Source organism: Diadema setosum, chromosome 10, assembly GCF_964275005.1.
Source record: "Diadema setosum chromosome 10, eeDiaSeto1, whole genome shotgun sequence".
Classification (NCBI taxonomy): Eukaryota; Metazoa; Echinodermata; class Echinoidea; order Diadematoida; family Diadematidae; genus Diadema; species Diadema setosum.
The window spans coordinates 5,097,710-5,121,488 of NC_092694.1; the positions used below are offsets into that span (position 1 = coordinate 5,097,710).

The following is a 23,779-nucleotide window of genomic DNA, read 5'->3' on the forward strand; positions in this document are numbered from 1 at the left end:
TGCCAAATCATCAAATTCCAGGTATTTTAACTTTTCAATAAGGATATCTTTCGGCATTAAATCAAAAGCTTTTTATACATCCGATAGTGCAAACACGTACACATAAATGAAGAGAACACTGTATTAAATCATAGATGTACTCCAAAAGGTGGACATTACAGAGATAGTAGCATCACTCTTTTATAGTCACATTGTGTAAAATTCCTGCGATACATAATCCTATTATGTAATGATAACGCACCATTTACGACACATTTCGATTAAATTTGCAGGATTTACAGAAATTTCCGCTGATGTGGTAACTTCGTTTTCTCCTACCTTAGAAAGTCAATCTATTATAAAGGCAAAGTTCCATTGGGAGCACGGAAAAGTTTTAATACAACATGTTGTAACTCCATTGCCGTGAGTTGCTGCAAGCACTCTGTAACATTGCCGAAGGTTCCCTTTCGTTTTTGACGACCTGAACTGATACTTATAATACACTGTACGTATAAATTATCTAAACCCGGTTTCGCGGCCCCTCTGATATAACATTGCTTCCATATCCATGTGTCATGTATAGTGGATATTTAAAGACTCCTGACTATCAATCGGAGGAACGCTCGTAAAACTCGAGTCCAGTGCTTTCGCCCTTGGACAAGATGTTTTTGTTTTTGTGTTTTTTTTTTAGCAAGCATGTCCCTCCCCGACCCAGGTGTGTGAATGGGTGATACGGGTCAACGCCATGGTCTTAATGGTAGGGCCCTCTGGTAGAGGCTACACACCCTGGATAAAATGAGACTTTATCATGATGGTGGTGGTGATGATGATGATGATGATGTTGATGATGACGTTGATGATGATGTTTATGATGATGATGATGATGATAATGGTGTTGATGACGATGATGACCCATTATTATTTATCGAAACATTGCTGAAATGTATTCCTAATGACGGTCTTGTCCTCCATCGTCTTGGAAGTGTGTCTGGAATCATTTCGCATTCTCCTTTTGTCTGCATCAATCTGTTGAATTAGGGTAGAGCAAAAGGAAATACGAAAGATAATGGGAAGGAATTAGGAGAAGGAGTGAAGGGGAAGAAGAAAAAAATAAATATTAAGAGCAGGAGGAAGGAGATAAAGTATAAGAACAAAGGAGGAGGGCAATTTGAAGTTTGGACAAAGAAGGTGGAAAGAGAAGAAGATGAGGAAAGGGGAAGACACGTGATGGAAAGGAAATGGGAGGGGAACAAAAAAGAATAAAAGATGTTGTAAGCTACCTAGAAACATAATAGGATTACGTGACAGAAAATTTCGGAATAAAGCCCCAACATATCAATGAAGTGTCGATGAGTCCAGTGTAACAATCAGACCAAGGTCGAATTCCAATTTGTTAATCACAATTATAATTGGCTTTCATGATAGGAAAATTAATTATCCGAGAATAACTTTCCGGATAGTTACCTTTACGCCACACCTAGCGCATAACATGATATACGCTAACGAAAGTGTTGGGGCATTTGCAAGTTTTTATAGATCTTATTGTCGTATACAATGACGTCAGTGAATTCCCAGCGTTTTAATTCTTTTCGGTCAGTTTCACACTTATTCATACTCTATACACTTGAGTATAGATCTCGTATCCTCTCTTTTCGTGGTAGACCCTAATTGATCAAAATGTACGTCAGACCTTTTTAACCAATTAGAATCGCTATCTATTGTCAAATTCAGAATGAATGTAAAACCAATGAATGCTAATGCAACATAACTTCAGAAATATGCAGGTAAGTTCAGCTAGGGCAACTGCCCTAAAGTTCCAGTGTTCGATTTTGACACAGGCTCCTCAGAAACAAAATCGTCAACCTAGAGGTATTGCAATTCCAAATGTGTGACAAAATCGCCATCCCAAGCGGAGTTGCAATTGCAAATGTGTGACATAAGGTGTTACGGTTGCAATTGCAAATGTGTGACAATAAAGAAACCCACCACGTAAAGCTGACTGCCTCATCCGAATAATGTCCGCCAAGGGTTCCTCCTCCGGGCGCGGCACGTCGGCGAAGCTCGTTTCGGTGGCATTGAGCGAGCTGTTCAGCTTTTGCTGGAGGTACTCCTCACGCTGTCTCCGGAGCTTCCGCTCCATCTTACTGTCGCTACGAAGCAGTCTCGCTCTACATACAACGAGAATGTAGCAGATATTGTTTTTTTTTTTTTAAACCTGTGTAAAAGAATGTTCTTTTCAAGCTGATGAAATTAGTGGTGTGCCCATCATTTTTCAAAAGACTATAAACCCGTGACCCTTGTAAATTGCGTTTAATGTCATTTCCTTTATATTTTGTAAATAATTTCTTGTAACGCAGGACTTTAGCTTTCAGCCTTGCGTAGATAGGTGCACCTGTTCATTTCTGCTTCGTCTAGTATTTTTAAGTGATGTTCATCCCACATCGGACCCAATATCAAACAATTCAGGAACCTCCATGCATTCACAATTGCAAAGAGTGATAAACTGATGGAAAAGCGTGATAGTGTGGGCCTATAAACATAAGCTACGTAGACGTACGAACGCTAACAAGGATTTGCACCCGATTCGCCTTTGTCAGAAGTATGAGCTGCGAACCATACCGTCCAATATTTGTTTTATGTGACAGGTATACCTAACTATGATTAAAAAAAGAATCGTCACTCGGCTTGAAAACATACAGTAGGCCTATTTGACACCAATAAACAGAGTTGCTTGGGCGGTATCGAACAGATACCCTACACTGCGGTCAAGGATGTCAAAAAGTGATTTGTATAATTGTGTGTGCGCTGCGCGACCACTGGACCAAGTGCATGACGATTGTTTTTGTTTGAACTCGTGACCTGAATAAGTGGTCGCCACTGGCTTGAATCATGGAACTCTCTCTGAAATCAACTTATCAGACTTGAATCATCGTGATGTGTGCTAGAAACTCGATTTGCGATTAAACGAAACCTGAGGCCAAACCCAGGTATCACCCACAACCTGTGTTTAATATTAAAGGTCCAGTTACTGAAAACAATCCTTTGAGAATAGTCATTTCATTTTGATTTCTTGTGGTTTAAAAGCCAATTTCAAGCAACGGATCTTCTTAACGACTGTTGGCGGGTCATTGTACCTTTGTGCAGCGTCTCCACCATCCTCCATCGTCGCGGCTATTGGCGGAAGCAATGAGCCAGGCCTGCGTAAAAGGGGATAACATAGAATTGAGTACCCCTCTAGTATAATATTACATGCGACTATAAGAGGTGACCATGTTTTCGATCTTTGCCTTTTGCCTTGAATCAGGTGCCATTATAGCCCTTGATATTACGTTGAAACGTTAATATTATAATTACGAACCCATGAAAGATATTAAATCAGAAGATTGTATAGAACCACAAAGGAATATTCCACGAGTGTGTGCAGTGCTTAAGCACCATCGTCGACGTTGCCATAGCCAATGATAACATAAGTAAAATTATAGGGCAGCATTGAACAGAACAGTGTTAATAGCGTTGAAATGTATTCCTTTCTTCATTTCTGTTATTGACTCACTGTAACATCACTCGAAGTCAATACTTCGAGAGCATAATAATGTGTAGCTATAAAGATTACGATGCTCGTTATTCCGAAGGTTCGGTATTCTGACACAAAATTCTTTACACACCTTTGTAGATGTTCGTCAATCCGAACATCTGTAGCGTTATTCCGAAGGTTTGTTACACCGAAAATGAAATAGGGTTCATTACTCTGAGGCTCGTTAATATGAAAATAAAATAAACGTTCTTTATTCCTAAGGTTCGTTAATCCGAAAAGGATATACAGGCTCGTTATTCCGAAGGTTCTTTAATTCCGAAAAAGGAACCGCAAAAGAAAAATGCCTACTAACGAATCATCGGAATTACGAACCTTATTGCGTTTTGGGGTTAACCAACATCATTTCGAAATAACTAACATTACGTAATTTACAGATTAACTGTTGACGGTTTGCATTTCAATTAGACATTATCTTACCCCTCCATCCCTCGCATTTCAATTTTCTTTAAATTGGATCTTACCCTAGACGCTGAAATTCCATTGCATTATCAAAGAGAGAACTTCTTCTTCCTGTCGTATGCCTTGGCAGAAACCTTCGCGAGGTCACCGCAGGTTCGTCGTCATTGTCAATTTCGATGTTCTGGGTCGAACTCCTCGACAGATGCAAAGTTCCTGGCGTCGGAAAAAAAAACAGAAATTAAAATCATAAAGTGGATAATCTGTATCCAAATATGCTCTTACTCTTACTGTGGTATTTCAGAGCAGTTTATCACAGGCCCTGTCATAAAATGTATTCTATCAGTGGAATGCAGTATTTCGTGATGGCTTCTATGTTAGGTTTATGGGGGATTTTGCTACCCTTTTTGAACTCTGTTCCGTCCAAGTTGTGTACGTTTTGAAGCGTGTATCATAACATTTTCTCTGATGTTTTGTTTACGAATGACAGGTGGAAACAGGCATACTCACACACAAGAGACAATCACTCTATAAGTCACACGCAACGCAAAGACAAATACGTAGCTGTAGTACCCAAGACACACACATACAGCTTGACATTCCATAAACGAAAGCACACATTTTTTTTTTCTGTTTTATGATATTCTCCATTTGAATTTCATTTGATATCAGCAAGTACACACACACACATACACATGCATGCACACACACACAAACTCACATGCGCGCAGACACCTCGATCTAGTCTGTAATATCTTTCAGACTGTTATGGTATTGTACTTACTACTTCGTGTGTCCGATTGTTGTTCGCCTCTGTCTGTGTAATTGCTCCTACTCGCGCTCCTGCTCAATTCTTCCTTCTTCTTCCTCCTTTGTCTTCCTTTCCTTCTGACGTCACTGTCGTCGTCATCATCATCATCACTTCGTCTATCTTGTCTCCGCCTCCCTCTTCTTGTGCCACCTCGCTCTCCTCCTCCTCCTCCTTTTTGTCTTCTCTTTCTGTCATCTCCTCCGCCGTCGTCATAACTACCATCGTTTAATCCTCCTCCTCCTCCTCTTCCTCCTCCATCTCCTCCTCCTCCTCTTTCCTCTCCATCACTCTGTTCTCCTTTTCCATCATCACCGTCATCACTATCATCATCGTTCCCTCTCCCCTGTGCCGCTTGTTGCTGTTGTTCGACAATGTTCTTCAAAAGTTCTTGCATGGTCTCCATGTCAGCCTGCATCTTTGCGAACATGACGTTGTTCCTCTCGGTCATGATGTCGACTTTCCTATTCAGGCGCGCGATGCCTTGCATCTGGGCTGGATTCTTCTGATCCTGCAGAAATTCTTCCAGTTCCATCAAAGAATTCTGTACGATAATAAAGGCAGAGAGTGTTATATCAAAATCTAACTTCCGTTCATTAACTTCCGTTAGATAAAGTTTGAAGAGAGAATGTGTGCGTGTAATGTTTGTGTGTGTGGGTGGGGGATGACATAAAAATGATGTTTTATGTCAGCTGCTATGTCACAATCCTTGTTTACTGTGATTTGTTATGAATTTTGAAAACATTGTTACTCCTCATCCCAATCAATATGTAATTTTGAAACTTTGTGTGGCTTGAGTAAAACCGATTAAATCTTGCAAATGCAAAATTCTGAAAATTATCCAGACATCTGCTTTAATTTTAAATACTGCACCCTTCCGAAAGAAGAATTTCGAGAAAACTGAATAAAGTGCTACAGGGCTAACCTGAATGTGGAAAGTAGCCTTCTTTAGATCCTCTCCTTCTTCCGTCACGACATCATCGTCGTAGTAGACGCTGAGCGGACTGCAGTGTTCCCGGATGTGCTCGGCGTATTTTTTTCTCGTCCTCTCGAAAAGTCCGTCCTCGATTGCCAGCGTGATCTTTGCCTGCTGGATAAGGGCAATGGCGGTCGCGTTGTCGTAGATCCTGCGCATCAGAGAGCGACAAACACGACGAATGATATTTAATTTGATATGCCTATTCGTGATTTGTGCCGGCTACTTTCTCTTTCCTCCTTCTCTTCTCCTTTTACTTCCTTTTAATTATTTCTTTCTTCTTCTTCTTCTCTTCCACTTTTCCACGTCTTCTTCTTCTTCTTCTTCTTCTTCTTCTTCTTCTTCTACCTTTTGGTTTCTGAGCCTTTCCTCGGAAACCTGCTTTTTCGATGTGATAAAAACATGTGCACATTTTATTTTCGCTCACCGTCTTTTATTACGATCAACTCTTGAAACAATAATTAGTTTAATGAATGTGTCACCGGATTACAAATCGACAAGGCTTTATAAAAACTGATGAAAGAAAACTAAGACCTTTTGATGGGAGTTTGACGACAGAATCATGTGTTATAGCACAGTTATCAATATGGTGGCACTGTACAAGATCGTCGTTGGATGGCAAAAAAGGTGATTTTTATTTGCGTATGTTTATGTGGGATGGGTGGGGTAGATTACCGCTGGTGTGTGTGTGTGTGTGTCTGTCTGTGTGTGTGTGTGTGTGTGTGTGTGTGTGCATTACATGTAGGGGCGCTGTGGTATGTACAGTGGACATGGTGGATAACACCGTGGACTCCTGGCCGAATCGGAGGACCCTGTGCGATTCCCCGCCCAGTGCTAACGTCCATGGACATGCTGGACATTATGTTTTATAAACAATGTCCCTCTCGACCCAGGTGTATAAATGGGTACCTGGCAACACTACAGGGTAATAATAATGGCAGGGCCCTCTGGTAGAACAGTGGCAACACTGAAGAGGCTACGTACCCCGGATAAAGAAGAGCGTGTTGTTATTATTATAGTAGGATGAAGGGGAAATGGAGGTTGCAGAAAATGTTTAACTACTCCACGACACCACTACCTACCTTTGGAAGGTGTTAGACAGCATGGCAATGAGCACGTTGAGACAGAGGACGGCGGAGATTGTTAGGAATGACACGAGGAGGATGTACGCCATGATCGCGTTTTCCTCACGCATCAGCTGATGGAGGAGAAAAGCAACATGGCAAGAATATGCCGAGGTCAGGGACAATAAACATATGTGTAAACTGGAAGATTACTGGCAATGTAGGCCCTAATTTTACTATTACTATACTACTACTATACTGCTACTACTACTGCTACTACTACTACTACTACTATTGCAGCTACTACTGCTTCTACTACTGCTTATTATGCATGTATATACTGCTAATGTTAATGATGCTGATAACATTGCCATGAAAATGACACTATTGATCTCCTTGCCTTTTTATAAGTTAATACACAGGAATATGACTATACTAAACTGAAATAGTTACTAGGCCTACTGCAAAACCAACACAAAGAATAGTACAACTTTTATTCCGTACACTAGATAAGATGCCCACCTTTCCCGCCACGGCTATGAAATGAATCTGCATAAACAGAGTTATTAATTCAGAATGGCTATAAAAGAGAGAGAGAGAGAGAGAGAGAGAGAGAGAGAGATACATTATCATTCATATGAATGATTGATGGGCTAAAACTGTGTAGAGAAAAACTTACATCAAAGTCGTATTCATCGACCAGCGTGATCCGGAAGAGACTGTACATCATCTGGTCTACGGTTGACATGCTAGGAATGGTTCCGTTAGCAACGCGCACCCCGCCAAAATTCATCCAGAACGCACAGGCTGCAGTCAAAACAAGCACAATCAACGGTTAAGCGACGCTATACTATTTTACCCCAACTGATACAATGTAGAACGAACAAGGCAGACGAAAAACTCCTTGGTAACGTCTTTACGTTTTTATTATACATTATCAATGTCAATTTCAACAAAATCATATATTCCACATAATCGACTTATTGTATCCTCTAAAAGTTTGCTTACAGCATGCAGATGATATCAAGCAGGACAGTATTATTATGGTATCATAGTGTTGATTTATTACGGAACAAGGTTATGTCACGGTCATGATTTTAGCTAAACGACGAGTACACAATATAGGCCTAATTTGCATCTCAAATTCGCAGAAGTTTACTAAATATAGATACTGATTCGGGTGGTATAAAGTATAGCAATGAATGTAGTTTAGATGTATGGGGATGATCTTGGGATATAATTATGACTGCTTCTATATTCATTTCCTTTCTTTGGGCTTATTTGTACCCTAAGTGAATGTAAAAAAGAGGGGAAAAAACAACTAAGATCAACAGTAAGGGTTACGAATGGGATTGGACCACCAATAAATGGCGTAGAATGTGTGTTTATTGACACTTGAGGCTCTTTCATGATCTGTTTCGTATTTCTTGTGCGTGTGTGTGTGTGCGTGTGTGTGTGTTTGTTTGTTCGTTGTGTTGTCTTCTCGGGGATGGGGTTACTGGTACAAAATGATCTTAATTTAAGAGTTTTATGCAATAGCACGCAACTGGTGTACTGACAGTTGTAATGACGCTTTTTATACATAAAATATCAATCACGTATTATTTTGAGTGGACACGAAGTTCTATTTTCGTATATATCTACGAAAAGTCTCACCATATGGAATGTAGAAGTTGGCGTAGAGAAATATGAAGACTCCGAAGTCATTAAGCACCAAGCCAAGCATGACAATGAAAGGCCCTGCAAGATAAAAACAATAAACACACAAGCAAATAAACAAAAACACAAGAATAATTGAAGAATTTGGTCACAAAAAAAAAATCCGTTTGTATTAATTTTAGATATTTGCGATTACAGCTGTTGAAAAACGCAGAAAATTGAATATCTTTAGTTATAACTCCACAAGGAAAAGTGAGGTATTGTTTGAAAGGTTTTATTTTGTTCTACTTGATGATGAACTTACATGTACTTTTAAATGTCTAAAAATGACACTTAACCCGATTTTCCGATAAGACTTTTCAATTTATTATGAACCTGAGAACCTATGAAAGTAAAGTATGACCCTTACGTTTGCCTTTAGATAGGCCTACTGTATTTCAGGTTTAAGGTCTTTCCAGACAGTTATAGACAGAGCAAAAAATTGTGTCTGTTTCGACATTTTCCCTCTGTCCATTGCCTTTGGAGAACTTATGCGGGTAAAGTTCTCGGTATCAAAGGCAAATACAGCTGTAATTTGACACAGGTTAGCCGAAGAGTATATATATATATATATATATATATAGAGAGAGAGAGAGAGAGAGAGAGAGAGAGAGATAATATACCATCCGTGCTCTATTTTTCTCACATGTAAACGCATTAAGTAAATGCATTAAGTACGATATAATGTGTGTTTCTAGGCAATGTTTCGCAGTCTTTTCATTCAAACCAACACTTATACGTTTTGCTTCCAATTTTCCAACAAAATAATCTAAATCAGCAAACACGATATTGTCAGAAGTGAGTATCCATCCTCTTAAACAGCTGGCGATCACGTGTATTTTTGTTGTTGTTGATTTACATACATACGCGCATGTATGAACGTACAGAAACCACAAGATTAAGTTAAACATCTTATAAACTGATATGATCTGAAACCTTCACGAATACATATGACGTTTGATAATGGACATTGATACAGCCTACAGGCACCAGTGCCTTCCTTTGGAGGGAAAATTACCTATATAAATTATAATAGATACAGATTACATGTATATGTGTTTTATTATTGTATGAAGGTACGGAAACTAATAGATCAATTCAAATCAAATCAATCATAGTATATCATATCACAGCACATGGCAAGACATGACATCATATCACATCACGTCACATCACATCACATCGCATCATATCACATCTCATCATATCACATCAGATCAAATCACATCAAATCAAATCACATCACATCATGTCATATCATATCACATCCACATCACGTCATCACATCACATCACATCACAATATCACATCGCATATCATATCACATCACGTACCATCACATCACATCATATCACATCAAATCAAATCACATGACATGACATGACATGACATCACATCACATCACATCTCATCATATAAGATCACGTACCATCACAACACATCATATTACATCAAATCACATCACATCACATATCACATCAAATCACATCAAATCACTTCACATCACATCGCATCGCATCACATCACATCACGTCACATCACATCACATCACATCACGTCATATCACATCACATTACGTGACGTCACATCACATCACGTCATATCACATCACATAACATCGCATCATATCACACCACGTACCATCACATCACATCATATCACATCACATCCATCACATCACATCATATCACATCACATCACATCATATCATATCGCATCATATCACATCACGTACTATCACATCACATCATATCACATCACATCATATCACATCACATCACGTACCTGTCAATCACATCACAACACGTCACATCGAATAACATCACATCACATCGCATCATATCACATTACGTACCATCACATCACATCATATCACATCAAATCACATCACATCACATCACGTCATATCACATCACATCACATATCACATCGAATCACATTCTATCACAACACATCACATCACATCACGTCATATCACATCACATCACATCACATCGCATCACATCACGTCATATCACATCACATCACATCATATCACATTAAATCACATCACATCACATCACATCATATCGCATCATATCACATCAAGAACCATCACATCACATCATATCACATCACATCACATCACATCATATCACCTCACATCACATCCAATAACATCACACCACATCACATAACATCACATCACATCGCATCATATCACATCACGTCATATCACATCTCATCACATCACATCGCATCACATCACGTCATATCACATCACATCACATCACATCGCATCATATCACACCACGTACCATCACATCACATCATATCACATTAAATCACATCACATCCATCACATCACATCACATCATATCATATCACATCACATCACATCATATCATATCGCATCACATCACATCACGTACTATCACATCACATCTTAATCACATCATATCACATCACATCACATCAGATCACGTCATATAACATCACATCATATGACATTTTATTCATTCGCATCATATCACATAACTTACCATCACATCAAAACATATCACATCACATCATATCACACTGCATCAATGAATCATCATGAGGATGAGTTTACCGAGTGAGCGGAAAGCTCGCACGCTCTTCATCAATCTGATCCAGACGAGAATGATGACGATCGAGAAGAGCTCACTAGTGGCTTTGCTCAACCTGTCCAAGTCGATGAAGATGTCGACCACGTGAAGGATGCTGACGCAGAGCAGGGAGAGGTAGACGAACCAATCGAATCCATTCCTGCCAAGACATTATTATACGATAATGTCAGACAAAGTGAGAGATTGCAGACAGTGACGGGGAAGGAAAAAAAAAGGAGAGACATACTATTATACAGACAAACATAGAGACACGCGAGGTGATATGTGAGAGATAGTTTATCATAGGTTGGAGGGGAACGTTAGAAGACAGATTGCAGGAGAAAAAAAAAGAATGAGAAAAAAAAAATGACATCATAGGTCCGGAGACAAGAAGAATTTACTATAGATGGCGCTTATACGAAGTCTGCGACTATCTGAAGTTACTACTGTATCACTCATGGCGGCAAAGTTTCAAGTGTAACCCTGGGTTGAAGACACTCGTACTTGCAACAAAATGGCTCAAGTAAATACAGCTTCTCGATTTGCACATTTATTGGTGTTGATAGGGCTTCTACTTCTACATATTCGGCACAATGTGTCTGGTCGGTACCTTCCGCTGACTAAATTGGTAGTCACGAGGGATCGGCATCATTCGCTGTTTTCTGACGCGGGTATAGTGGGGTAGACCACTGCATCGGCACCCTACCATTTGCGAGAAAGTGGCGTGCATGAGTCGTGACTCCCTCACCCACCTCTCTGTTCATAGAAAGAGACAACCGAGAGACAGAGGGTTTTTACTTATTACTAGAGGGGATGGCATGATTACACTCACAATATTGTTCAGTTATAGACTCAAGTGGGAGTCGAACCCGGCGGAGCCGTTTGATTGCGAGGCACTGACACGCTACCGGGTGAGCCACATCATCGCTCTAAGTTGGTAGGGAAATGAACGGAGTATTCATCACTAAAGAACACTAGTTATTGTTAGCAGCCTGCACCCAGTGTCGGTCACATTACTGATACCGCACAAAACTCGCCCTTTTTCAGGAAGATCGGCTTCAGTCAGATTAATTCTGAGTTCCATTTAACAAATACCCAGCCTTTATACTTTCTTACCCTGCTCGAACAGGGCCAGTAATTTACGATTAGTCTACCTTGGGACCTATTCTGAAAGAGTCACTTACCATGCATCGGCGAAGTAGGAGGGTGACTTGTCCTTGATCGCTGCAATCTCTTGGTCCAGGTATTGCTTTTCTTGCGGCCATCTTGGATGGGCGTAATCATAGTCGCGTTTGATATCATTCATCCGCCATTTCTTCCATTTCTGCTCATAATTATGTGAGATTAGTTTTCGAATGAAAATAAGGGAAAGAACTTTCACATATTTTCTGACAGAAACGAAAAAGACATCATTAGAATCTCCCTCATTGTCATGTAAACAAAATAAGCAAAGAAAATAGATGACCTTATGTCAGCCAAAACAAAAATAAAACAAAACAAAACAAAAAACAGAGTTCTTATATCCCATATTAGCTGAAATCTAACCAATTTACATCATATAGACGGTTTGTAGCTTTCTGCCAAATCGTGTATTTCATATATATACGATGTGTATCATGTCGAATGATTTCTAATTGCACCTGAATGTTTAAATGTCAATAAAATTTCTCTCCCATGAAACAAATATGTATCAGAAATACTGCAATCCATATGCGAGTCTGTTCACAAAACTATTATATGTCTCAATATCATAATTACTACAAAAACTACATACTTCCTGATCACTATTGTAATCCAATGCTCACACATTAAAATCATTCGCGCATATTTGTGTATTTCTAGATTATATCAGATCACAAACGAAAAACAAAATAGAAGAATGTGCCCCATAATACACTTGACTGTTGTATATTTGCTCCACCCATATTGAACATTCTGGCAATAATCGTAAATGTGGATTTGAGCAAACAATGATAATAATTTCTTGCGGTGAAGACCTTGAAATATCTTACAATAAATTGATTCCACTCGCTGTATCTGTGTGTGCATCTCTCCTGTGCACTCTGTATACTTTAATCTTAATCTTGTTTCTTTGCTTTTTTGTCTCTACATTGGAATGTCCTTCATGTGCTGGTAATGGCGAAGAAGGTATATATAAAAGTCTTACCAAGAACACTGCCTTTGAATCAAAGAATTCCTTCAGTTCTTGGAAAATCTGGAATAGAGTTAACAGTACTCCGGAGATCTGCAAAGTAAGAACATTAAGAAAAATATCGACTCCATACTATCACTGGTATAATGATATTCTTCGGATTCCCAAGGAGACAATTCAAAACTCATGAACACACCACTGGTATTGAAGCGCTTTAGTCAAAGAAACTCAACTGTAAAAGGAAATCACAACTCCCAGTTTGGAATTACTTCCCGATGTGAGCGTTTTAAGGACTAGATGAGTCATTGAAAATGTAAACAGAATTTAAAAAGGAATGAAGAGTTTATCTTTTATTGGCGGTATCGTTGTCGTTGTGATTGTTATTACTCTTCATCACTATCATTATCATTATGATCACGATTATCATTACTACTATTACTTGTATCAATAATTCTATTATTACAATGATTATTATTTTTATCATTATTATTACTGTCATTATCGTTATCATTCGTGGTCACTGGATGGAGATGACTACCTGTCCATTTCTTGCGCAAAGTCTCAGTTGGTATACTTGCTTTTTGATTTATTTGTTTTCAGTTTTCCCAATAGCACAGTGATATATTAAGGAGAATATATTTCTGCATACCATATGTGTCTTATCTGCATGAATGGAGATTATACCGCAATTGAATTGAATTTCTTGTTGTTCTTTTTTAATTAAATATCTGTGTCACGGAGAGTTAAAAAAGAACCAAGAAATTCAATCTGTAAAACGTTATGTAGAACTGTCCTTATTTGTTGTTGTTTTTTTTTTCATAATTTCCTTCGAGTGCTCATTTTATTTTCACAAAGGTGTACGCTCTTTCTTGCTTGGCGGATTTATTTCTTTTTCATAACTATCATTTTTTAACCAAAAAAAAAAAGCCTCTGGGAAATGGTTTGTGTAGGGAACCGTCACCCACCTCCAAAGCAAGACGCCATATGTCAGCGGGTAGGACAAACCGAAAGGGAGTGTCCAGGCTTAAAGCCAGAACTGTCCACATCAGAATGAAAAGCAAGTTGAAGGCCAGCTGTTTGTAGGCACCAAACCTGCCAGACACGATTGGAAGTGAAACTGAGCAAAATAACTCATTGTATACCATGCGGGTTTTTTTTTTTTTTTTCTGCTTGGCATTTGACCTATAACAATTGAGGTATCGAGACAAACTACAGTATTCGTACTCAGACAATTCTATTGATCTTGACCATTGTCCTCGTAGATGCAACTGTAAGTCTTAAACCTTCGTGAAAAGGAAATAACTCCGATTTGTCTGTAATCATCATACCGTATTCCCTCTAGACAATCGTTGCCCGCGTATATGACAGGCAAATGTCAGTTGAGAAAAAAAAAAGGTTCATAATATATCTTACCACATTATCCTTAATTCTCATCTAGATAAACATCTGAAGAGTTTGTTTGCAAAAACCGATAAGTCCATTTTTGAAGATTTTGAAGTACGGTCTCTGTCATAAAGTACAAAATAATACCTTTTAAATGATACATTGATCACTACATATAAAGGTATATTTTTGAAGTTATGGTCAAACGAAGCAAAAATTTTCTTATTATTTTCTTTATTTTTCTTGACCTTTAATCGCAAATATCTCCATTTGACAAATATGGACTTATCGGTTTTTGCAAACAAACTCTTCATCTATTGATTAGTTCACTCATTGTCTTGTTTTGATTTGACTTTATTTCTCTTGTATGTGTGTGTGGGGGGGGGGGGGAGGAATGGGTGCATGCGATCGATCGCTTGTAAAGTGACGTGAAAAAAAAAAAATATATATAAAGTAAACACTGCATTACCTGCCAAACCGTGTCCACTTCACTTCCACAAGCTTTCTGATTACGGGATGCACAATTAACTCCAGCTGGTTGAAGTCTACAATAGACTGAAGCTGCAGATCGAACAGATGGAAAGTCTGGTGTAATAATGATTCTAAGAATAATTTGATTTCAATATTGCTGATAAGGTGACCCTGCTTAAGTCATGATCATTTTAAGAAAGTAAATACCTGGTAAATATAGTTGTCCTGTTCGTATGAACGCGCTTAAAATATGAAGTAAATGATAACTCAAATACGTAAGATTGGTAGGGTTAGTAGGAAGCAGACTGAACATGAATAAAAAGAAGGAACGATATGATACGACTGATATAAACTGAGTAAAGAGAGAGCCACCACCTAAGATTACAGTTTGGCTCTGAATGCATTTTTACAACATAAGATAACAGCTATTTCCAATGAACTTACACAAAGTGGTAAAAATTTGTTGAGAAAAGAACGTGATGAGAACGGAACGTATTGATATAATGTTTTACCTGTCCATAGAACAATTATATTATGGTATAAAAGGGCATAACGTTCCTCTGTACAGACATATCAGCTTGCGCCCCGGCATGCGTTCGTTTGTTGCCACTTCTTTTCTTTCTTTCTTTCTTTTCTTTTTCTTTTTCTTTTTTTTTTTGGGGGGGGGGGGCTTACGAGATATACTTTAGCTCCTGATCTTTGCTATTAAAAGGCCGTTGTTTTCTGTAACTGGTAAGATAGTGTAAACTTATGTCTAACTCTCTAATAATGTGAATGAAAACTGGAAAGATAGTGTAAACGTATGTCTAACTCTTAGAACATCTAATAATGTGAATGGATATTAAGTCGGAAGTAACAGGGTCAAATTTTCTGTACATGGAATACTATAGTATGCAAACGATCGACGATCGAGACCATTGGGGAATGAAGAACAATAACACAACCAAACAAATATGAGGATGGGCTCCTTACAATATCTAACCTTGCAATGACTTGAATGATTAAACGATTCACATTGATCATAATTATTTACAATGTCTGCAATCGCATTCCACAAATCCACCATCCTGATGATACATGAGAAGGGGGACCACAGTTCTTACCACTGTCCGAGCATAAACGTTCCGGTTGGATTTCTTCTTCAGTGGTTCCAGTAGATGCAGGTCAAAGTACTGCTTCCGGCTTGGGCGGTCACACTTGTAAAATTGATTCAACGCTCTCATTGCCTATAGGGTAAAAAAAAAGGAAATATGGATGAGCAAGATAGATATGTATTATGATCTCCTACTTCGGGGGAGTGGGTGTTCCCAACCTTGCAATATATGACAACCGACAACTGTGATAATTATCATGTCACAAACGGGACGGAGGAGGAGGGTGTAGCCATTTAGTTGAATACATGTCGTTTGATAGTGCAAAATTCATATATTTAGAGCTCGCTCCTCATGCTACAAAAGTGGGCCGCCTTTGCGACGCCAAAGTGCACACTTATGAATCTTTGATGAATACAAACATTTTTCTTTTTTATTTATTTATTCAAGCTTTCATGCGTGTTCACAAAATAGGAATGCATACAAATGTATGCAAGTACATCTCATATAGCCAAGACAGAATATATATAATAAGTATACATTGATAAGAAGCAGTTACAGGATAGTATACAACTCCACTAAGAGAGCTACATTATTCAAGGTTACGAACACGCAAAGGAATTGCAACATAAGCTTAAAGCTTGAGAATCGTTGCAACCCCCTGTGCACACAATCTTTATATGCTTGCAAATAGTTTAAATGATACTTGATAGGAGTTGGGGGGGGGGGTATTTACAAAGAGAGCATGGGAACATGAGGGGGAAAGAAGAAATGCATGTGTGGTGCCTATTTGTCCTGTCGGACATTGACAAGAGAGAGCAAGAAAAAGTTTAAAGTGTCAAGTCATTATAAGCAAATTATACTGATTGAATTGATTAAATTTCTCATAAATCCCATTCAAATGTTGATTTCAGGGGAAATATATGATCACAGCAAGTTTAATAGTTAATAGTATCCAGGAGTTCAGCGTGAAGCTGATAATAGAATATGTTTGATCGACCTTTTGAAAGTAACTATTTTTTGTAAATTACGAACATGCTGAGGTAGCGCATTCCAGACATCAGGACCGCTATGTCTGACTGATTTATAGGCTAGTGCAGTACCGGGGTTCACTAAATGTATATCTGATGCTTGTCTCGTGGGATACGAGTGAACTGCACTGTTAAGTTGAAACATTGTCGAAAAAGAGACAGGTAATAGGTCTTGCTTAGAACGAAACATGAAGAGGGCAGTCTGTAGGAAATGTATATCATCTACTTTTAAACATTTTAATTTCAAGAACAATGGGTCTGTATGTTCTAGGAAACCAGACCCTGTACATATGCGAACAGCTTTCTTTTGCAACAAAAGGATATTATCTGTCAAACTCTTTGACGTTGCCCACAGAATATTACAATACGAAATATAAGGTAAGATAAGTGTGTTATATAACATCAAAAGCACTTTGTCAGAAACAAAACTTTTTACTTTATATAATATACCAATATTGCGGGATATCGGTGTAGCGATATGATTCACATGGTCACTCCAATTAAGTTTATCATTAATATATACGCCAAGGAACTTTGTACATGTTTTCCTTTCAATGCGGGTACCATCTAGATTGACATTAATTTGTTGAGCACCTGAGCATTTCCTCCCTTTAAAGTGAATGAAATTAGTCTTCTGCACATTCAGAGATAGTATGTTACTTCTGAACCATGATGTTAGCTTTGGTAATTCTGAATTAATAGTGAGTTCTAGGGTTCGAACATCACGATGAGATAAGAAAACACTGGTATCATCTGCAAATAAGGTGTAGGTCAAGATTGTTGAAACATCACAAATGTCATTTATGTAGATGAGAAATAAAAGTGGGCCTAGAATGGATCCCTGTGGAACACCACATTTCAGATACAGAATGTCAGAATTAACAGAGTTGCAGTGAGTAAACTGTCTTCTCATTGACAAGTAGCTAGAAAACCACTGATAAGCCACACCCCTTACACCATAGTGACAGAGCTTTGGAACGAAAACATCATGGATGCTCCTTTTCAATATTATGTCTGTCTTTTGAATGTATTTTACGTGTGTCCACTCCAACTACTCAAATCGTGTGTGTGTGTGTGTGTGTGTGTGTGTGTGTGTGTGTGTGTGTGGTGTTTTTTGTGTGTGTGTATGTGTGTGTTCTTTTTAGCATACCTTAGATTAACACTGCACAGGCATCTTGATATCACGTTCCTTTTTTTTTTTAATTCAAGCATGCTGTTATTGACATTACTTTACTGCGATCCGTATAGTTCTTTTCCTTGTCATAAAAAGTTCCCACCGAGATTCTTACCCGTTCGACACGGGAACCTGATGGCCCGAGTATGTATCAAGTCTATGGGCATTTCAGAATTATGTATTGAATGGGTTAATTCGAGATAGCCTATAACGTTTTGTGAGGCATAAACTGAATGTCGGTTGGTGCAAACTTACCACGTGGGGCATCTTCGTGACCATAAACTGCATGGCTGAGTGGCCGGAGTCGTCCGTGTCCGACGCCGTCCCTCCCGATTCGAGCAGCAATCTGGCCGTCTCGCTGCGATCTGGACCGACGAATAATAAACTGATCGTAAAATTGTACCTTTAGCCTATCTAATGTACACGCTGTTCTCCAAAAAGGCAGTGCCATTGCCGTTTCGTGTTCAAGTCTTGCCAGAATATACAGTGATATAATGTAGACTATTTGATTTGTCTTGTTCGTTCGTTTGTCGGTTGGTTTGTTGCTTTTTATGTTGTTGTTGTTTGTTATTGTTGTTTTGGTTTGTTTCTGCATGTTGGTTTCTTTTAAATGAGAAATACTGACAAAGATAATGGAAATGCGTCCGAAAATGTAAATTTCCAGGGGAATTGATGGTACCAGATACATGCAATTAGCATACAATTAAAGAGAGAGAAGGAGATGTATAGTTCTGCCTGAAAGAATAATACATATCTCCTTGAATTATTGAACAAATTACTTAGAAATTATGTCTCCCGTGTGGACATCAGTGGGATGAATGTAATCGAATATACAAAACATGATAAAACAAAGACGATGATAATTAAATATCAATGAAAGGTTAGAACAACAAAATGTATGCAGACCGTATTCTGCGGCGACCTGTAGCGGCGTCCTTCCCTTGTAGTCTCTCGCCTGTAGGAAGGCGCCCCGCTTGACCAAAGCTCGGAGCGTCTTACAGGCGTCGTTCCGCGCTGCGTAGTGGAGAGGAGTTTGGTTTTCGCCTTTTGTTGCGTACTCTATGTCCGCTGCGAAGGCCACAATTATGGTAGACATGAGGGGGGGGGGGGGATAAGATAGATAGATAAATTGATAGATAGATAGATAGATAAATAGATAGATAATTAAATGAATATAGATGAATAGATAACAGATAGATAGGCAAATAAAAAGGGAAAGAGAGAAAGGAAGGGAAGAGAAATCGATGAACACACACTTTGACAGACATAAATGCAAGGAAGAATCAGAGATACTTACCAAACAGGTGGTTTCTATTCGGCAATTGCATTATAAATCTTCTTGCCTGTTTCCGTAGGTCCTATGTCCGATAGTTTTTGCAATATTTTCATATGGAGGCCCTACTTGTGTTTCTGATAAAATAGGGACTGACCTTTACCACACGTTTCTGAGTTTTATAGCCAATTTCAATATCCCGTATTTCTATATTTTCCCTGAGTTAAGCAACGCACTCCCACATCCAAAAACATTATGTACTCGTGTTCCTATCAGTATAGTTATTTTTAATGTTTGTTTCAGATGCAATAGGGCCCTAAGGATGATGAAACAATGTAATCAAGCACGCATATCATGAAATTTACATGCCAATGAATGTCAAACTTACTTGGGAGAGTTTATAAAGATCTCTCTTTAAATTTATCAAGAAATAATTCATGTATCTTAGACCTATATATACCTCCGCAATCGAGAAGGATGTCGACCATCCCTGGAAAGTTGACGGTAGCGGCGACGTGTAACGGAGTCCTACCGTATGAGTCGGCCTGGTCCACCCGGCTGCCCCGCTCAATGAGAAACATTGCCACGTCCGGGTCCCATGTACGTGCAACCTGTTATACCACAGCAGCATGAATATCTATATTACGGTTTACTTTTTTCCCTATAGCCATGACAATTCGTTAAGTTTTATGCTTAAATCAAAATTTTTATTTTCTTTGCTGTTTCTCTGTGACGATGCCAAAAACAAAACAAAACAAAACAAAACAAGAGAAACAAAAAAACAGCGCAGTGGCAACAACAAGGATGACAACAATGATTAAGACTTTGGTTTGGATGGCACTTAAAACTTTCAACATGATACTGATTCTAATTTCTGAAATTTTCCTACCGTATTTTCCTTCTCTCCCTCTCCCCCTTTCTATTTCGTTAATGAAGGGCCAACTTGTTTTTTTTTTTCTATGTCTCGGTTTGCCAAAAAAAAAAAAAAAAATTGCTTGGATTGCGATGAATGTTTCCAATTTTCAGTTTGGTTCTCTTAGCTTTTTTTCCGTGAGTTTCTGCCCGTTTTCTTTCAGGCCGGTCATGAGAAATTCACTTTACGATTCTACTATTAATTCTTAAAATCTGTTTGTGAAATTTGGTATAAAACATCATGACTATTACGCACGGTACGGCCTCCTTTATTGTGCACTGTTTTCTTGAGGGGACGATATGGCACAAGAAAACAAATGCCAAGTAAACATTCGACAGATTTTCCTCTTTATACCAATCCTTTACAGCATAATTCAAATAGTACCATTGTGACTAGAGTATTCAAAGTGGAATGTCAACCCACCTCATGAAGTACCGTCTGGCCGTAGCTGTCCGTGCAGTTGATGTCGGCTCCCCGCCGAAGGATCAGCTCCAGGTACTCCAAGTCGATGGCGATGTTTGGATCAGCTGATATCGCCAGGTGACCGAAGTAGCCGATGAGTTCGGTATTCGCCACATTCGGGTTTTTGGGCCCAGAAATGATGTTCGCATCGATGCCGACATCTGAATAAAAGAATTTGTGATTTTTCCCATGTAGATTCGAAAACAAGACAAACTACAATGAAATTTAAGGCATAAAGGGGTTAAAGGAAACGATGACCTGGTGGAAGCAAGTTTATGTATTATTCATAAGAGTGAAACGTAGGTTTATTGCTTCCCGAAGTATCAAACATGGAAGAGGCATAATACTGTCTTATGAAATCAATAAACAAAGTTCTGATTCATCCTGGGAGATATCAAATAATACATCTAAAAAATAAAGCAAAACAAAAACATCAGCAGGTCCACAGTTTGCCTTAAAGAGTTATAGCTCCAACATTCATAAGTGCAATGCAAGTATGCTGTTTCCAATGTTTAACTCTTTAGAAGCACATGACCACGAAAACGGCACGCCCACCGAGTTCTGAGTCGATTGTTGTTGTTTTTTCTTTGTCTGTTAGATTTTGGAGGATATTCTTTTTATTTTTCTTATTGTCTGCTTGGCACTCATGTTAAATGGTTTCTCTGTTTTCAACTGTTGAAACAATATTTCAGAAAGATTATGTTAATGGCAGGCCAAAAGAAGGTATAGGTCTATAATACGAGGACGGAAATGATTGAAGAAGTGGGCAGGGTGATGGCAGGCTGAGGGGGGAAGGGGAAGTGCAACAGAGATTAATCGATCATACCTTGGCAAGGTTCATGTCTAAATAAGAATATTGACCCGTTCAGGACGGGCTGATTTTGCTACAATGCTCATTTCCCATCCATAGACACCGTTCTACCTGATAAAAACTCCTGATACTTGGGACTATTATTTAGTCTTCAACGGGTTTTAACAGACTGTGTTCAGTGAAGCAAAAGCAGGCGCATTATCATACACAAGTATAGGCAGGCAAACACAAGCCCGAGATGTCGTATTCACGAGCATAATTTATTTGTGTGACATTGCAGGCGGATACAGAAAAAGTTGGGACAAAGGAGTTTGTTGCTTTGAAAATTCTGACATGGCGCTACTCACTCCCATACAATGTATCGTACTTGTGCCGATTTTCACAATAGTGCACAGTCACGAGTGGACCACAAGCATTTGGAATATCAATAATGACGGCGTAAAATATCTCTCACTCAAAGCTCCTCTAAATAAAAATAGACCTCCGGATGACTGCAGAGTTTTACATATTATGAACAACTTATTGGTTACACTAGGTGCCGAGTTTCAGAATTTGTAGTGATTGGGATGAGGAATAATGAGTGAGTGTTTTCAAAATGTATTTATAAGATTGTAATGAACAAGGATGATGACTTGCCAGCCTCACAACAATAATGCACGAGTAGTCCTGAGCTCAAGGAAGCACAACAAAAGAAGAAGGCAAGCATAAGTTCCACCATGGAGGTACAAACAAACATTGTACTTCCATGGTTCTACGCAGGTGAACTTGTTAAGCACGTGATATTGGAATAGAATTTCATTGCTACATTTATGAAATATATTACGCGAGGCTCCTATGTCATCTTCTTTGTTCAGTGTAATTTGTTTAGGGTTTTCATAGCATCGATTTCTCTGCTCAAGGACCACAGTAAATTCCACAAATATATACATTCATGGAGCCTATGATTTATGTACTAGGATGTGAAATTATGAAAATCGTGTGGAATGCCCCTTCAAAAGTCCTCATTAAAGTTTGATCTTGTACTAATGAACAGTCCTCTATATGGTAACCGATTGCTTACAAAGAACTGCTAACAGTTAAAGAGGAAGGGGGGGGGGGGGGGGAAGAGACAGACTGCATAGGCGTTCAAATAATTGTTCAGACTGTCACTGAGATCAATTCTATGCGGTGGTCTCATACAAAGAAGACAATAACAAGATACGCTCCGACCAAGGTGATTCTTTATTCCCATGGCACTGTGATGAACGGACAAACCTCTGTACAAGTAGTACCCCGATGCCCTTAGTAATTACGTGCTCTCAAGCAAAACAAGTTGTGCCGAAAACCGCTTGAGAATCCGATTTATTTTGTTGTTTGTTTGTTTGTCTGTCTGTTTTAGAAATTTCCTGAGTAGTGCATAGCTGATGTCTATTATTGTACGTGATGCGAAGTTTGAATCTTGGCAAGTAATGGGTAAAATAAACGTATCGTTACTAGGGAGTTATAGTACATTTTCCGTCTCGGTAGCTGCCAAATCTCGAAACAGCGTCAAAACAAAACAAAACAAAACAAAAAGAGATTCCTGGTATACTCAAACAAGGAACCAACAATGTCAAAAAGAGCTTGCACGAGACTCCTGGCCAACTCACCTGTTCCTCCTGCAGTAGACAGCCGCTTGTTTCGTTTCACGTCTTTGAACTTGTCGCCCCCATCACTGCTCGCCCGAGACGGGTCCTCCGTTAATAAGTTCATGAAACTATTCTCGACGTCGCCTTCCGTCCCGTTGCCGTTGCCACTCGAGGGCTTCGTTTCCATATTTTGGTCCGCGGTCGTGTTGAGCGGGGAAACCTTACCCACTTTTCCAAACTTACCAGTCCGCTTCCTGGTCTTCTTGCTTTCCTTTTGGAAGCTCAT

At 38.9% G+C, this 23,779-nt stretch overlaps 1 protein-coding gene across 1 annotated transcript; it reads right to left on the minus strand.

Annotated features, from left to right (window-relative positions):
- Positions 1–1,000: 1,000 nt before the first annotated feature.
- On the minus strand, positions 1,001–23,779 carry LOC140234435 (uncharacterized). The gene is made up of 20 exons (XM_072314481.1): positions 23,515–23,779; positions 21,037–21,236; positions 20,161–20,311; positions 19,334–19,495; positions 18,683–18,792; positions 16,235–16,357; positions 15,130–15,221; positions 14,243–14,369; positions 13,293–13,370; positions 12,310–12,449; positions 11,110–11,285; positions 8,475–8,558; positions 7,498–7,625; positions 6,837–6,952; positions 5,704–5,905; positions 5,070–5,322; positions 4,036–4,186; positions 3,114–3,176; positions 1,966–2,147; positions 1,001–1,005 (listed from the first exon to the last, which is right to left on the minus strand). Exons 1-20 carry the CDS (start codon positions 23,777–23,779, stop codon positions 1,001–1,003), a joined length of 2,808 nt encoding a protein of 935 aa, XP_072170582.1.